The following is a 17,218-nucleotide window of genomic DNA, read 5'->3' on the forward strand; positions in this document are numbered from 1 at the left end:
CTTCAGGATCTGCCGAGGGGACGCCTGACCGGTGGGGGTTCTCCCTAGCCCTCTTGCGGCTTTCACTTTCCTACTCCACTGGAACTGGGAGTCTGGAAGAGGTTCTAAGGCCTAGAGGCACTAAGGAGCCGGTCAGACGCACCCTCCACAACACTGGGGACACTGCACTGATCACTAACACTCTCCTTACCTTCCAACTGACGAATCTTCTGATCCATAGATAGAATCGTGGCTCTTAAAGCCGCCGCCTCCGAAGACGAATCTTCGGCTTCGGTGCGGGGAGCAGGGGCTGCAACTTGGAGAGAAGGTTCTACTTCTACATTAGTATTACGATCCACATCCAACTCACTCATTCTAGACCTACTAGAACTTCTAGAGGAAGCCTTATATTCTTCTTCATTCAACATCTTACATTCACTACAAGGGTTAGCAAAAGAACATTCATTCCCCCTGCATTTCATGCAAACCGTGTGAGGGTCAACCAAAGCTTTCGGCAACCTCACCTTACATCCTTCAATCACACAAACCCTAAACAAAACAGAAGTTTTAGCTACTGAATCTAGGTCAGACATTGTTAAAGAAAATCAAAATCAAAATCAAAACGGTCCACAATTAGTGTATGCCAAGCCAAACAGAGCGAATACATCACCAAAAGAAGTCCAAATTAACTCCAAGCAAGCGAGAATCGAAAAACTATCGAGAGGAACCGACAACAGTTGTTATCGTTCCCGCGACAGAGAAAAATCTGACAAGCAAGGGGGATTGGTTCGTACACCCGCCACCCAGCGGCGGGTAAGGTAGACCACCTGACCTACCTGTCGCGTGTGCCGCGGGATTTGAAATTCTGTCAGGAACGTCGGAGACTATAGCTAAGTATATATCTGACAGGGAAGTTCATGTACAAAAACTGATTTTCAAGGGAAGGTTTTGTAACTGTAAAATGACAGTATTGCCAACTGGCAGACAGAATAGGAGGTAACAGGGTTGCCAATGTGGTAAAATTTTGGCATGGTTTTGGGGGATTTAGGGCTAGATAAACTATCCTAATGTAATGTTTATTAATAACAAAATGTCTAAGAAAGGATTTTGCATAAAAAACTACCATTTTGAATTTATAGCTGGGATATATAGTTAACCCAGACTATTAACACTTCCTCATTCAGTTCTTAAACAGGATAAAATACAAAAATAGTAGTACGTATTGTACAATAAGTACTATTATTACTCACAGGGCCCAAAGCTTTGGTGAAATGATCAACAACCCAGACCATAGGTTCCATGAATACTTCCAACATATAGCTGCCATTCATAAACTCATTGTAAAACGTTACTTGGAATGTGAGTATAACTAAGTCATATTTCCATCGAAGCCACTTTCTGAAAAATTCCAGAAATAATTTATACAAAGATGGTACCTTGGGGACTTAAAACCATTGTCCAAATAAATAAAATCAATTCTCATGCACTCACATGCAGACAGTAATATGAAATACGTATGTAAAACTGTGCCATAAAAATGTGAAATTATAAGTTTACAAAACTTTGCTCAATAAAGCACTTGAATGGCTAAAAAATAAATCTTTATTACCAAATTACACATTTTGTAAACACACCATTCCTTTAAAAGTAAATTTTTCTTTTAGAGAATCACAAAATTAATTTTCTTATACAAACTCCCAATCCTAATGAGATTTCTGAAATGAGGTTGATGCAACAGCCTCTCCCAAAGTCGAAGGACCCATAGAGAATTTATCAGGAATTCAAGAAAGTTTGTAACCTTTCTCAAGTTCTGTACTACCCAATAGACCCAGAAGCTATGGAGACAAGTCCCACTGGATATGAGAAGCTTTGCATGTTGTCGAGAACTTCATCTTCTATCCAAAAAAGGAGGGGTCTACACAGCCCTCCTTTCCCTATTCTGGCCAAACAGAGCATACTGCCCTTAAGAGTTACTGGCTTATTAAACATGATGTTTTTATGATAAAACAAAGTTTTATGTATACTTACCTGGCAGGTATATATATAGCTATATTCTCTGTCGCACTGGCAGAAATTTTCAAAACTCGGAGCAACCGCTAGTTTACCAATAGTTCAGGTGATCGCCACCCCGTTCCCATGGCGCTGGCGCTTGGAACCATTCCCATTTTCATCAGATTCTCTCTGAACCCTGTCTCCAGAGGGGAGGAGGGTGGTAAATACACAGCATATGGTGTATATTTCCGTTCTAAAAATACTTTTATAGCTACTGCTTGCAAGTTAGTTTGTATTTGAAAGCTGGTATGTGGGGTGTCATTGCAGATCATAAGTAGTGCACCCCCATGGCTTTTGTTGTTAGGAGTATTTTCTGAATGGTATGGAGAAAATTCCTTTGGACAGGGAATGTTATGATTGCCCAACATAGTTTCTTGAAGTGCAACACAAATTGGATTAAAGTCATGGGCTGCAGGAATTTGAAGGAGGAGCTGCTGGCTCCTCTGTCTTAGGTGGCAGGTTTTTAATGGGGTCTCCAGAGAGAGGAGCTGCTGGCTCCTCTGTCTTTGGTGGTATGTTTTTATTGGAGTCTCCATTAAGAAGTAATGGAGTGGCTAATAGCTCCTCAGAGGTATATGGTAAGGCTGCCATTGGCAGCTCTAATGTTATGTTGGAGATGGAGTCAAAGGTCCATCTAGGGTGGAGGAACTTTGTTCCTCTTGAGAACTCAATGGATCTGAGATGGTCTTAAAGCTGTCTCCTCTAGAGTTTAGGCTTTTACTATCAGGAAGTATAATACAGTCATCACTTCGAGATCTCTTGTTCAATTGAGTTCTAGGATTTGAGTTATTATTTGATGAATTTTTTTCCATTTCTCTTCTTTTGGTGACTGCAGCAAAGGTGCGAATTCCTGGGTTAAAGCTGCTTGCTACCTTCTGTTTTTCTTCAAAGAAACTAATACGTTCCTTGGTTTTGACAGCCATTATTTCTTTTTAAAAAAGATATCTCGCATTTTTTATCTGATGCTGGATGTTCTCCTCCACAGTTCAAACATTTAGGAGCATTGCTACATGGTCCATGTGACTCCTGTCCACAGTTTACACATATTTCAACCTCACCCTTTGCTTTTCTACGGCAAGATGTATTTACATGGCCATACATTTGGCAGTGAAAACATCGCCTGGGAGAAGGGATATAAGGTCTAACTTTAAATTGATACCAAGCCACTGAAAGTATCTCTGGGAGTTTCAAGGAATCAAATGTTAATATAAATGAAGGTGTTGGACAGAGTACTCCATGTTCTTTTTTCATTATTCTGTTGACTTCTGTAACATTTTGATCTTTTAACTCTTTTAATAATTTCTCCTCAGAAAATTTCATTAGAGCTTTAGAGAAGATGACACCTCTGCTCTGGTTATAAGTTTTATGAGGCTCACATTTAATCTTGTTACCACTAATTGTATCAATTTCTTTTAACTTGCTGCTTTCAGATGGTGACTGTACCTCTATCAATAAATGGCCTTTGCCTAAGGAGGAAATTTTTGGCTTTCTGCCTAAACATGTAATCATTTCTCTATATATTTCAAAAATATCTGAATCTTCTATATTGCCTTCTTCTAAAGACAAAGTTAAAAATTTATCATATGCAGCAGGCTCAAACACACCTGGCATTACTTCAATTGACCTAAGCTTCATATTTTTTTCCTTGTTTAGATTTTCCTCCTTAACCCAAGACTATACTGGTTTGGGTTAGAAGGAGTGTAAGGGGCCATTGTTACCAAACTAGATCCCTTTCCAAGAGGCTGTACCGGCTTGTCCTTTTCCGAGCAAGAGGTTGTCATCGGTGTTTGGGGGAGGTTTATATGGTTTGCCATACAACGAGGATAATTAATTTTGTCCAGGCTTGGGTCCCTCTCACCAAGGAGGCCCAACTGGGGGAGGAGCGAAACTGTCACCCACAGAGGTAACTGCCCTGGGGCCCTCACCTGGATATGTGCCACACCCACGGTGCTTTAAGGGTCGTCAGTCCGTCGAGATCGGTCCCAGCACTGTGGGTATGGCATGACATAAAAATTTCCCCTCGCTCGACCACGTCGAGTATTCTAGTTTTACGGGTGAAGTGGCGTGCCATCCAACTCCACCCTCCATCAAGTTAAAAGAGCGGTCAATTAAATACTCCAAAACCACGCCAAGATCGTCAACGAAAGAAGAAGGAGGGAAGGGGGAAAATTTAGAGGAGGAGGAGTAAAGGAGTTAAAGGTCCCAATGTTCAGTTGGATCCACAGCAGAGAGAGTAGGCATAAAGGGGCATACTCTCTCTGCAGTGGATCCCTAAGCCCCCCACCTCGTCACGAATTAGCACAGAGCTCTTACCAAATCTAGTAATATCACCCCTCATTATGCCACCTACTTTTTGCTGAAGGTACCTACTAAACTTATAATAGTTGAAATTCTCCTCCTTGGCTTTTACTGCCAGCCATTTAGGTTGGGGGACTCTTATTTTGCAAATGGTACTACTATTGGAGTTGATTGGATTCCATTCCACAGGTTTATAAATGTCTAGGTTTCTTGGGGCTTTATCAGTCAAGACTCCTTTAACTAATGCGTTCCATACTTTCAAATTATCAAAACTACAGGTTGCTTTAAAAGCATCTTCATGATTATCAAATGTTACCCAAGCTTCCCATTTTTCTTCTGTGTTATGAAAATTCATACGAATCTCAGCTATACTACCAAAGATATTCAAAGAGGTTGAAATATCCTCATAGTTACATTGAAGTGGAATATTTTCCATATGTATAGCTTTTAAATGCTTCACTCTACTATTATTGACATCTGGGGGGTTTAAAGAGTGGTCTTTGTTTGAGCTAGAAGTCCTCAACGGTGCCAGTGAGTCCAGTTTCCCAGGGGACGTAAGTACGTAGTCTGAATCCATACTTGGTTTACAAAAAAAAAAAAAAAAAAAAAACTCATTCATCCACACTTGCACACGTATGTTCTTGTATACACTCACATATATGATTGTGTACATACATACATACATATACTCATGCACACAGTTGTACATTCATACAAGTATTACTACTTGGTTATATCAAGAAAGTACCGTGAGTCACTTAGGTATTCACATTCTCCACCAATGGCACTGGTGAGAGTTGACTCCCAATGGTCCACCCCATACCCTACCCTTTCAGGATAGCAACAATAAGTTTGCGGTGGCCCAGGTATAAGCCAATCCGCCTGCTGGGAGTTCTGATCCCACTAATGGGAATCAACTCCCCACCCTATACATATTGGTGGGCTTCCGGACAAAAACCAGGAGTCCCATCCCCCCAAAAAACAGCCCCCCCCGAATCCCGATGATCCAATCCCTGGAGATGGTTCCACCCTCAAGGTAGCAATGGGAAAATCCCATTACTAACTCTCAGGTCCAAACCATATCAGGTGGTGACTCAACCACCACAACTCCCACTATCAGCTTCAAACGCAAACCCATCCTAACCCAAGAAGGAAGAGGAAATGTCCACACCAGTTATTGCCAAAAGTCTGTAGGCGTTCCTTCAGGACCCTGCCTTCACACGAGATCTACAAGTGTATTCTCCAAAAATGTTCATTTTCAAATACAGTAGTACCTCGAGATACGAAATTAATCCGTTCCAGGCGCCTTTCGTATCATGAGTTTTTCGTATCTTGGACCACATTTTACATGTAAAATGGCTAATCCATTCCAAGCCCTCCAAAAACACCCCAGCAAATTTCATAATAAAGCTAAATTGACCTATAAACAATGAAATACTACAACAATTTGGACCATTCAATACGTAACTTAATAATAAAAATGCAAAACCTGTAAATAAAGTGTATATTAGTGTACAAGAAATATTATTACTGTAACGTAAAATGTGGAAGCTTACCTTTCGAGTGAGGCTATCTCCGAAAGTGGCGGCAGAGGAAGAGGAGGACAAACAGCAGATATGTACACTTAACTTTACGAAACACATAAAAAAATGTCAGAAAAACAAACTAAACTTTACAAAACACATTAACAAAACTGTAACACTTAACTTTACAAAAAACTTAAAATAAAATTTATTTTGTCTTTTTTTGATTTTTACATTTCTTTTTACTTTTTTATAGTTTACGTAATTTCAATTTCTTCACCACTGAATGGATGCTAGTCCGTTTACGGAATTTTTCGAACCACCCATGAGAAGCCTTGAACTCTGGGGTTGCCGTTGATGTCCCCTCTCCGCCGCCGTCTTCGGCTTGGGCAATCAAATCACCGAAAATAGCGCTGGCCTTCTGGCAGATTGCCGTCTCGGTTATCGTATCGCCATCGATTTCTTTGTCCTCGATCCATACAAGAAGCAGCCTTTCCATTTCATTATGCACATGGCTCCTCTTGTTGGACAAAATAGTCACGCCCTTGGAAGGTGTAGCTGCTTTGATGGCTTCCTTCTGCTTAAGGATGGTGCCTATCGTTGACGGATTTCGGCCGTATTCCTTAGCGATCACACTCAACTGCAAGCCAGCTTCATACTTTTTTATTATCTCCATTTTGGTCTCCATGAAAAGCATTCTCTTCTTTCTGTGAACTTCAGCAACTTTCTTGGGACCCATGACTAATATGTACTGTACGTAATTAAGTTACGTATTTAGTACGTATACTAATTAGGTTCTCACAACACGATAAAGTAGCACAACGAAATTACTAACAAATTTACAATACTAAACGAAATCGTTGGACCGACGAATGCCGCATGCGTAGGATAAAGCTTCAGGTGCAAAGTGGCTGGCTCCTAGAGCCTGGCTGGCGCCTCGCGCCTGGCTTGGCTCCTCCACACTTGTTGGAGCTTCGAGCTTGGAAGAGTCTCTAAGCTGTCTGGCGATGTCCACATCGGACACTCTTATATCTGTCCGATTTGTTCGCCTCTGGCGCATTTGCGCCAGGTTGGAGGCCCGCTCCTTCTCAGTATCCGACCATGACAGAGTTCCTTGGAACTGTCCACCTCTGGCATTTTTCGCCTGGCTGGCGCTACATTGTCCGAGAGTCCTGAACAACCACATAGTTTATCAGGAGACTGGAGAAGGGTGGAAGAAATTCTTCCCCTTTGAGCTTTTGGCCCCTGGCAAGGGGAGGTGATTTTAGTCAGCTACACCCAGTAGACGACAGGATATCTAACAATACGAGAGAGAAGAGTCTTCCTCCGAGGAGGATCCTTCGTGAACACTTCTTTTGCTAACGAGATCTCTTCTTACATGTTGATGAGGTTCCTCGTTGCAGAATCTTCCCTATCCTTGCCCGAAGGAAGGGAAGGAGTCTGGAAGTCGAAGGAGACTCTGAGCTGAAATTGGGCGGAACCCTGATTTTCCTTAGCTCTTATTGTATCCCTTCCTGAATACCTTCTGGGAAGCATTTTGAGTCCTCATCGCACCCCAAAGACTCTGTAGGCAAACGTTTAAACCATCTCTTCTTCTGTAGATGAAAATGTAAGTACCCTGCCTGGGCAACGAAACTTCTATCTGAAAGTGTTGCGTCAGAATAGAGGGATTTAGTTCTTTTGCCAGACATACTATGCTGGCAAGAACCCATTGCCGAGTCTCCATTGAATCTGATGCGAGATTCCAATGCACAAAAAATTCACTTGTCTTCTTGGTCATTTAGGGCTAAGAGAAACAAAGAATTCCTTCATAAACTTCCTCAAAGAAGTTTGATGAGGAGCAGTTCCATTTTGTCGGAACACGGAATCTGTGGCCACAAAAAGATCCCATTCGAAGTACATGATATCCTACTCTTGTCGTATTGCGGTATCGTATAAGATCCCGAAGATCTTAATCCTCTGTTATCTCTAATTCCCCTTGTAGAGACAGAGTATAGCCTTTTACTGCATTCTTTGATAGCAGATATATACATAGGTGATTCTTCCCTCTGAAAGTGAAGAAAAAACCTCGCTATGTGGTTCACAGAGGTATCGGATGAGGACAGTTTCCTCATTCCATCTAGCACGATCTGCAGCAATTCTATGTCTTAGCCATGACTATTGTCATTTACCTTGAAAAAACCTCTCATTCATGTCCACTTCTGGTCAGTCTGCACGCGGACAGACTCAGAGTGGAGAGGTTTTTTAGGTCTATTTATAATAGATTCTGATAGAATATCCAGATACTCTTGGAAAAGCCTTACGAAACATGCTGTGAGAAGAACGTGACTTCTGTGAATCCAACCTCTCTAAGGCCAAAATGAGGCATACATCCTCTCTTCCTTTGACGCCCATTTATCTTAATATCTGTTAAGAATTTATAACTAGGGGAAAAAAGACTAAAGTTTATTCCCCTTCTTTAAATTTAAAGATGTCTTATATTGCTACCTCTCTTGGTTCGAGGAAAAGGAAGCAGTCTAAAGGAAGCCTGTTCGTCTTCTACCTTACAAAGAGATCTATGAAGAAGACTTTCCGCAGGTTCTCACATCTCTTTTCAATAAATGTTAGACATACGTTAACAGTTATTATCTTCGATCGAGAAGGTTCTCACGGACATGCAAAATCTTGCATCGAACCTCTTAAGGATCGTTACGTTCCGTGTCTGTTCCCAAATAGGTTCTCTTTTGTTAACGCGAACAGGGGCGAAAAAAGAGATTCTCGATGCTCTTTGCGATATGAGAGAGTCGTGGAAGTGATTAAAATAAATCATTTCATCATTCCTTGTAAGCGACCCCTTTTCGATTAAATGGGTAACGAAATCAGGAACGAATCTTGCCGTTACCGAGCCTGCTGTCCGAGAGGCTACTGGACTCTTAGGTTAATAACTCGCTAAAACAAGAAAATATCTTGGATGGTGCTTCTGGCGCGGCTGGCGCTTCTGGCGCAATTTGTGCCAGGCTGGCGCTTCCTTCTGGTTCTTTTTAGGTTATGTGCCATAACATCTATGCCTTTATGGTACCCGACATCCTTCACATGTTAATTCCGTTCTTAGTGGGAAAAAACTTTTATATACGTAGTATAGTCCATTCAGGGAAACAACTTCTGCCACTAAGAGAATGTTTCCCATCCGACTCACCCAACTTCTTTTGAGCAATATCCGATTCTAAAAAGGTTGTGTGCGTTTCTCGAAAGGATGAGAGAATTATATATATCGCGCTCTGCCGTATTAGAATCCTTTATAATACTGTCACATTGTGGTAAACAGCATTAATCTAGGACACCTTTGTAAGGATACTAGGAATTCTGTAGTTAACCTCGGTATGTGCATAAGACTTGACCATACCGTAGTCTTAAAAGTGAATTCTCTACTACATTCATCTTCTCACTAAGCATGTACTCTAATAAGCCATGCTTTCGTAAGCATGAGAGCATTATACAATATAGAGTTCCGCTGCGTTAGAATCCCTTAAAAATATTACCTACGGTAAACAGCATTGAAATGTTGTAATATCTTTCTTAATGAAAGCTTCTTAGCAAAAGGCAGACAATATTTTATTTATGTTTGCTTAACTATCCCCTCAATCAGAGGCTAAAACCACGATTGTAGGGGAGAGACACGGTTAGTCATTCCATCCCGCAGGAGAGAGACATGTAACCGACCACTCATGACCGACACCTACATGATACTGCGTTGGTGTCTAAGCGATAGCAGTCTCGTTAGCCAACTGGCCTTACTCTTCCAGAGTTGCCAGCTACTCCATTTAATAAAGGAATCTTATAAAATTATTATCAAACTTCAGGAAGTTCTTATATGCATATTTAGCGAAACAAGACTTCATAAATCTAGAAGCTAAGTAGGGTGTTGTCTTAACAATCCCTTTAAGCGTAGTCCTTCCTAGGAAATTCCTGGAAGGATACTGGTAATTGAGTTGCTCAGCAAAGAAGTAACTACGGTATGTGCTTATGATTTGCCGTATCGTATTCTCATACAGCAGATACTCTACTACCTTCTTTCCCTGCCGAGGCAGATAGAGAAAGGAAAAATTTTACTATCTTCGTTCTTTTCATTAATGACGATAAAAGAGCTATATATCTCCTTAAGGAAGGAAGTTAATCCAGGAACTCTTTAAATCTTCGTGATTTCCTCATAAATCGTGGAAGAGACAGAATTCCTGTTCATCTGTAGGGTTTACGGAAGGAAGTAGATATTTCCTATCCGCCATCATACCCAAACGTCGATGAGATTCTTATAAGAAAACTCCCAAAGCTCTTGCCTCTTCATAACGAGGGAAGAGCATGAATGAAGGAGAGAGTCCTCTGAATAATGAAAAAATGGCTTCTCTTAGTATCAGAATCCTTCTGGCAAAAGCGACGGCCGCCTGTGCGACATCTTGCACCTTTGCCAGGGGAAAGTTGCTCAAGTTAAAAACTCAAAGAGGAGCCTCGCGACTGACCTCTCTCTCATAAGAAGATTAGGAATATTCTGGCGCCTGGCTCCTTGCGCCTAGCGCCTGGAATGTTCCGCGTGCCTGGAATGTTCCGCACGCTAGAAAGGAGACTCGCTCCTGGAACGTTCCGCTTGCGTGGAAGGTCCCGTGCGCCCTGATAGTTCCGAGCGCCTACTAGACCCCTTTTAGAAAGAGCCTCTTGCCCGGAAACGTTCAATGGAAGGATAGTTCTGATTGCCACTCTACTATAAGGCTCCTTGCTCTAGCCGTCTGTTTTTCTGGCGCAATTTGAGCCAGGCTGGCGCTTCGTCTCTTTGAAGGCGCCTTGCGCCAAGAAAAATTTTCTAGAACGCGGCTCGCGTTTGGTTGTAGGAACGCGGCTCGCGCTAGTCTGTTAGCTGGAACGCGGCTCGCTGCTGGCTATTGGAACGTAGCTCACGCTAGCTTGCTGGAACGCGGCTTCCTGGCAGCCTGCTGGCTATTGGATGCTCAGTGTTCTCTTAGTTTTCAGAGAAGCGCTAGATCATCGAAACTCCAAACATACATTCTTCGTCTTTTCGGATGTAAGATTAAGAAACGCACTTTTTTAAGGATGCCTTATCAATGGCTATCCTTGGCAGTCTGGGACGTTCTACAGAACCTGCCGAGGGGACGCCTGACCGGTGGGGGTTCTCCCTAACCTTCCTGCGGCTGTCGACTTTCCTCCTCCACTGGGTCTGGGAGTTTGGAAGAGGTCTAGGCCTGGAAGCGCTACGGAGCCGATCAGATGCACCCTCCACTGCACTGGGAACACTATATTCACTTCTTACCTTTTAAGAGCTCGCCTTTTGAGCTCCATCCATTTATCTTCAAATTTGCACATATGAATTTGTAGATTCTGTGGAGTAAGGAGGTGATGAGGATGCAACAACTACTAGTATTGTCAATACTCTAACTGCTCGTTAGTACGAGAGCTTTTAAAGCTTCTAAAGGAAGTGTATCAAGTTATATGCTTTCTGACTTCCTAAAGTAGGAAGTTAGATCTTATATTTCCCCTTATTGCAAAATATATGAGTGTCTACCGAAAAATTTGGTAGTTTCACGTAATATATTCTTCGAAATTTCGAAGCCAAATTCATTAAAAAGTTAATAAAAGCGTATGCCAAACCAAAGACCCAGTACTTCCCTGCAAAAGACAGCCCAGAAGGTCGATGGCGATGAAAAAACGAAAATCAAGTCAGGAGGTAGCAACAACGTATGTTGACACTACCGCGACAGAGAAAATCTGGTTCTAGAACGGTAATCGTTCCTATCCCTGCCACCCAGCGGCAGGGGCGGTAGATCACCTGACCTACCTGCAGCGTGTGCCGCGAAATTCGAATTTCTGTCGGGGACGACGGAGTCTATAGCTAAGTATATATCTGCTGGGTAAGTTCCACGTACAAAAACAGTCCACTATCACGCGTGCCAATCCAACAATCCAGAGTCGATAACCAAAAGTCAATCCAGATACTTAGAAACGAGAAAATCCAAAAATCCTAGACGGAGGTACTGCAAACAGTTGTTTACAGCACCGGCGACAGAAAAAATATGAATAGAAAATGGGAATGGTTCCTGATATCCGCCTCCCAGCGGCGGGAATGGGTACTACCACCTGGCCGCCCACTACGTGTGCCGCGAGTTTTGAAATTCTGTCGGACATCAGAAAATACAGCTATATATATATCTGTCAGGTAAGTTTCATGAACAAAATAACATTTTCCTTACGTCCGCACGGTAACTCTTCCGAAAAAATCATACGTGCGATTGTGGTAATGTTTACACCATTTTAAATAAGCCGTTACATAAAGTTTTATATATGAAAATGTGCGCAATTTTATGTAGAATACAACTAAATATAATTGAAGATTGTAGCTTTCCTCATTTTTGAAATATTTGCATATAAATCACGATAAATAGAAAAAAAACACGTTTGGTCAACTTTGGCTCTACCGAAATGGTCGAAAAACGCAATTGAAAGCTAAAACTCTTACAGTCTAGTAATATTCAGTCATTTATCTTCATCTTGAAACAAATTTGAAGTCTCTAGCACAATATTTAGATTTATGGTGAATTTAAAAAAAAATTCTCCGCCACAAATCTCTGAAATGCGTACGTACCATTCTTGGAATATTTGCTCCGTTTCATATTAGGCATTTCATAGAGTTTTATATATGAAAATGTGCGCAATTTTATGTAGAATAAAACGAAAAATATTTGAAGGTTGTAGCTTTTCTAATTTCCGAAATAATTGCATATAAAATAAAAATATATAAAAAAATTCGACATTTGGTCAACTTTAACTCATCAGATATGGTCGAAAACTGCAATTGTAAGCTAATACTCTTACAGTATAGTAATATTCAATCATTTGTCTTCATTTTGAAAGAAATTGGAAGTCTCTAGGACAATATTTAGATTTATGGTGAATTTTTGAAAAAGTATTTGTTTACGTCCGCATGTTACGAATTCATGCATTATTTTGTGATAATATTTTCTCTGTGTTGCTTTTATCATTTTACAATGTGTTATATACCAAAATGATTGCAATTTAGTGTACATTACAACGAAAAAAAAGTAACTTGTTACCTTAAACCGTTTTGCGCACAGCGCGATTTGAATACAATTATATATGTAATTTCGTTTTTGCGCTATCATATATCGCATTATTTATATATGATAATGAAATATTTTTTTCATTTCTGATGGTTGCATACTAAACTTCAGCCAATGACAAAAAAAGGAACCAAAAATGAACTCTTAATCTTGAAAACTAAGCACGCTGTGATTTTTTGAAAAAAATATTTTTTTCGCTTCGGCGCTCACTCCGAAAAACCTCCGGAACACGGGAGACAATTTTTATTTTACCGCTTCGGCGTTTAAGGGTAAATATGCTTTCAGTGGATGCTTACACCACCAAAATCCAGTTAAATTACTGGAAAATATAGTCAAACCTCGGTTTTCGTATGCCACTCATTTTGTATGTTTCGGTTATTGTAGACTTTTTTCTAAGAAATTTTTTCTTTGTTATCGTACGTTTCCTCGGTTTTCATACACTCGGAAACACTCCATCCGGGGCCCAGCACGTGACTAGGCCCTGTATTGAGCGCCAAAACAAAGCATCCAATCTTCTGTCATGACCCATTCTGCTTTAGTATTCATTGTTTTTATGATTTTTGTGCTTTTTCATTCGAGTGGAACTGCTAAATATGCCATCAAGGGCCAAAGAAAGTTCCAAGTGCTAGCCCTTGTGTAAAAAAGGTGAGAAACACAATAGAATTTAAAAAAGACCTCGTAGCAAAGCGTTGGAGGAAGTTGCATGCCGATCTCAGTGAGAAAATGCCTACAACAAGCACTGCTGTTAGTAAATTTAAGGTCAGCAGAGGCTGGCTTGAAAAATTCAGAAAATGAATGGGCATACATAATGTGTCTACTTCAAGGATTAAGGATATGTTTGCAAAGTGGAATGTAAGAAATTTTGTGGAGAGTTATTGTCCCAACAAAGAAGTTGTAATTATGTCTCCAACATTTTTCATGACAATGTTGTATTTAATTTTACGCAAATTTTAAAGAAACTCCAGAAACAAATGTCTCTGGACAGTTTTGTTGTGCGACAGGGGTCTAGAAACCTATGCCCAGTAAAAAACGAAGAGGGGAAGTAAGCCCAGATAGGTCCTTGATACCTGAAGTCCTTCTGGAGGGAGTTCCACATCCAAACAATAACCTCTCCTCCTCTCCATCTTCCATACACTAACAAGTGTTTTCCATAAAGGTAAGAGTAATGTTAAATGTTCAATTAATCATTTCATTAGTCATATTTATTTCTAATTGTTTTCTGTATATAAAAATGATATTGTAATGATACAATTAAGTTTGTTCATACTTACCTGGCAGATATATATATAACTGTATTTTTCCGAATCCGACAGAAATTTAAACACTTACGACGCACGCAGTGGGAGTCAGGTGGTTAGTACCCATTCCCGCCGCTGGGAGGCCGGTATCAGGAACCATTCCCAGTTTCTATTCATAATTTTTATTCCTACTGTCTCCTGAGGGGAGGTGGGTGGGTACTTGATTATATATATCTGCCAGGTAAGTATGAACAAACTTAATTGTATCATTACAATATCATTTTGTTCATGAAACTTACCTGTCAGATATATATATAGCTGAATCCCACCTTTGGTGGTGGGAGTAGACAGAATAGAAGATTTTAGGAAACATATATATGCAGATAATTGATATCTTGGTTCCTTACCTGTTAGCATAGCTGGCTTCGTGGTTACTGCCGCGTAAGTCTGCTTGTGCTACTAGAGTTGCCAGCGAGGTAGAGACCTATAAAGCTGGTGCACTCCAGATGATCTGTCAACAGGGGCGAGACCACGACGTGACTAGACCATTGACCATACAATGAGGGCAACGAAGTAAAACAAAACCACCTGGCGTAGCCTACTAAAGGTATCCCACTTAGACTAAGCTAATGGAAGGGAGATCCGCCGCAGGCGGTCAACCCCACAACCATAACACAAGTTAAAAACTCCCCTAACCATTAAAGGATAGGATGAGTGCTACCTCCTGCCCCCAAAACAGTGTCTGCAGCAACGTATGGTCCGAGCGAGTAGCAATTTTCGTATGTTGCATTCACCTCCCGCAGGTAGTGTGAAGCAAACACCGAATTGCTTCGCCAAAAAGTGGCACCCAAAATGTCTTTGATTGCCAAATTCTTGTGAAAAGCCACCGAGGTAGCAATAGCCCTCAACTCGTGGGCTTTCACTTTTAGAAGCTTCATATCACTTTCACTACACTTTTCAGGAGCTTCCTTAACTGTACTTCTTAAGAAGAACGCCAGTGCGTTCTTTGACATCGGAAGATCTGGTTTTTTCACCGAGCACCACAAGTTCTCAGAAGAGCCTCTGCATGCTCTGGTTTTCTGCAAATATAATTTGAGAGCCCTGACAGGACACAGGACTCTCTCAGGTTCAGGTCCCACTAGCTCCGACAACCCTTTGATCTCAAACGTCCTCGGTCAAGGGTTGGAAGGGTTCTCGTTCTTTGCTAAGAACGTAGGACTTAGGGAACAAACAGCACTATGATCCTTGAACCCAATGTGCTTGCTTATGACCTGGATTTCGCTAACCCTCTTCGCCGTCGCCAGAGCGGTTAGGAAAATGGTCTTCTTTGTCAGATTCCTAAGCGAAGCTGAATGGAGCAGTTCAAATTGACTCAACATGAGGAACTTAAGTACCACGTCTAAATTCCACGATGGTACTTTCGGTTGGAGAACTTTCGCAGTCTCAAAGGATCTAATGAGATCATGAATGTCTCTGTCATTCGCTAAGTCGAGTCCTCTATGCCTGAAGACTACAGAAAGCACGCTTCTGTAGCCTTTAATCGTGGGAACAGCTAGTCTCACTTCTTTCCTGAGGTGAAGAAGGAAATCTGCTATCTGGCTCACAGAGGTTGAGGTGGAGGAAATGCCCTTCTTTCTGCACCAACTTCTGAAGACAGCCCACTTCGATTGGTATACTGCGATTGAGGAGGGCCTCCTTGCGGTGGCAATCGCCCTAGCCACAGGTCTTGAAAAACCCCTCGCTCTGGCCAACTTCTTGATAGTCTGAACGCAGTCAGACTCAGAGCGGGGAGGTTTTTGTGGTACCTCTCGAAGTGGGGCTGTCTGAGTAGATCTTTCCTTAGGGGCAGAGTCCTTGGAAAGTCTACCAGGAAGGACATCACTTCCGTGAACCAGTCGGCCGCTGGCCAGAAGGGGGCGATGAGGGTCATCCTCGCTCCCTCTGATGCTGCGAACTTCCTCATTACTTCCCCAAGGATCTTGAATGGGGGAAATGCGTAAATGTCTAGTCCCGACCAATTCCACAGTAGGGCGTCTACTGCCACTGCTCCCGGGTCCAGAACTGGGGAGCAATATAGCAGAAGTCTCTTCGTTCGGGAAGTTGCAAAAACGTCCACATGAGGACGTCCCCACAGCTTCCATAACGATTGGCATACCTCCTGATGAAGGGTCCATTCCGTCGGCAGAAGCTGTCCTTGCCGACTGAGAAGGTCCGCTCGCATGTTCTCCACACCTGACACGAATCTTGTCAGGATCGTGACGTCTTGCGACTTTGCCCATATCAGGACATCCTTCGCGATGGCGAACAGAGAAGAAGAGTGAGTTCCCCCCTGTTTCCTGAGGTATGCCAGGGCTGTGATGTTGTCTGAGTTTATCTGAACCACTTTGTTGGAGACTTCCTCTTGAAAGAACCTTAGTGCAAGGTAAATCGCTGAAAGTTCTTTGAGATTTATGTGCCAGGACACCTGTTCCCCTCTCCAGGTGCCTGACACTTCTCTCCCTCCTAGTGTTGCTCCCCAACCCGTGGAAGACACGTCGGAGAACAACACAAGGTCGGGGTTCCGAAGCTTGAGCGAAAGTCCTTCCGCAAGCTTCTTTGGATCTGACCACCATTTTATGTGCTCTTTCACTTCTTCCGTCAATAACAAGACCTCTTCTAGATCTTGTTTGCGCGTCCAATTGCTGGAGAGGAAGAACTGAAGTGGTCGAAGGTGCAACCTTCCCAGAGAAACAAACTTCTCCAGTGAGGAAATGGTCCCCAGCAGACTCATCCATTCCCTCACCGAGCATGTTTCTTTCCCTAGAAAGGCTGACACTTTGTCTAGGCATTGAAGTTGTCGCCCCTGGGACGGAAAAGCCCGAAAAGCCACTGAGTCCATCTGAATCCCCAGATAGACTAAGGATTGAGAAGGAGTCAGATGCGACTTTTCGAGGTTCACCAGAAGTCCCAGGGACCTCGCTAAAGACAAAGTCGTGTGAAGGGTCCTCCAGAAGGGTCCGGTTCGTTG

General features: G+C 42.1%; 1 protein-coding gene across 3 annotated transcripts in view; it reads right to left on the minus strand.

Moving 5' to 3' along the window:
• The window catches only part of LOC135201640 (palmitoyltransferase ZDHHC16-like), a 288,552-nt gene that overhangs the window by 254,207 nt on the left and 17,127 nt on the right, over positions 1-17,218 (minus strand). For all 3 annotated transcript variants that reach the window (XM_064230731.1, XM_064230730.1, XM_064230732.1), the window contains exon 3: positions 1,230-1,377. In XM_064230731.1, the coding sequence (XP_064086801.1) occupies positions 1,230-1,377 (148 nt within the window). The remainder of the gene's footprint in view (positions 1-1,229; positions 1,378-17,218) is intronic.

The sequence above is a fragment of the Macrobrachium nipponense genome, chromosome 28, assembly GCF_015104395.2.
Source record: "Macrobrachium nipponense isolate FS-2020 chromosome 28, ASM1510439v2, whole genome shotgun sequence".
In the NCBI taxonomy this organism is placed as follows: domain Eukaryota; kingdom Metazoa; phylum Arthropoda; class Malacostraca; order Decapoda; family Palaemonidae; genus Macrobrachium; species Macrobrachium nipponense.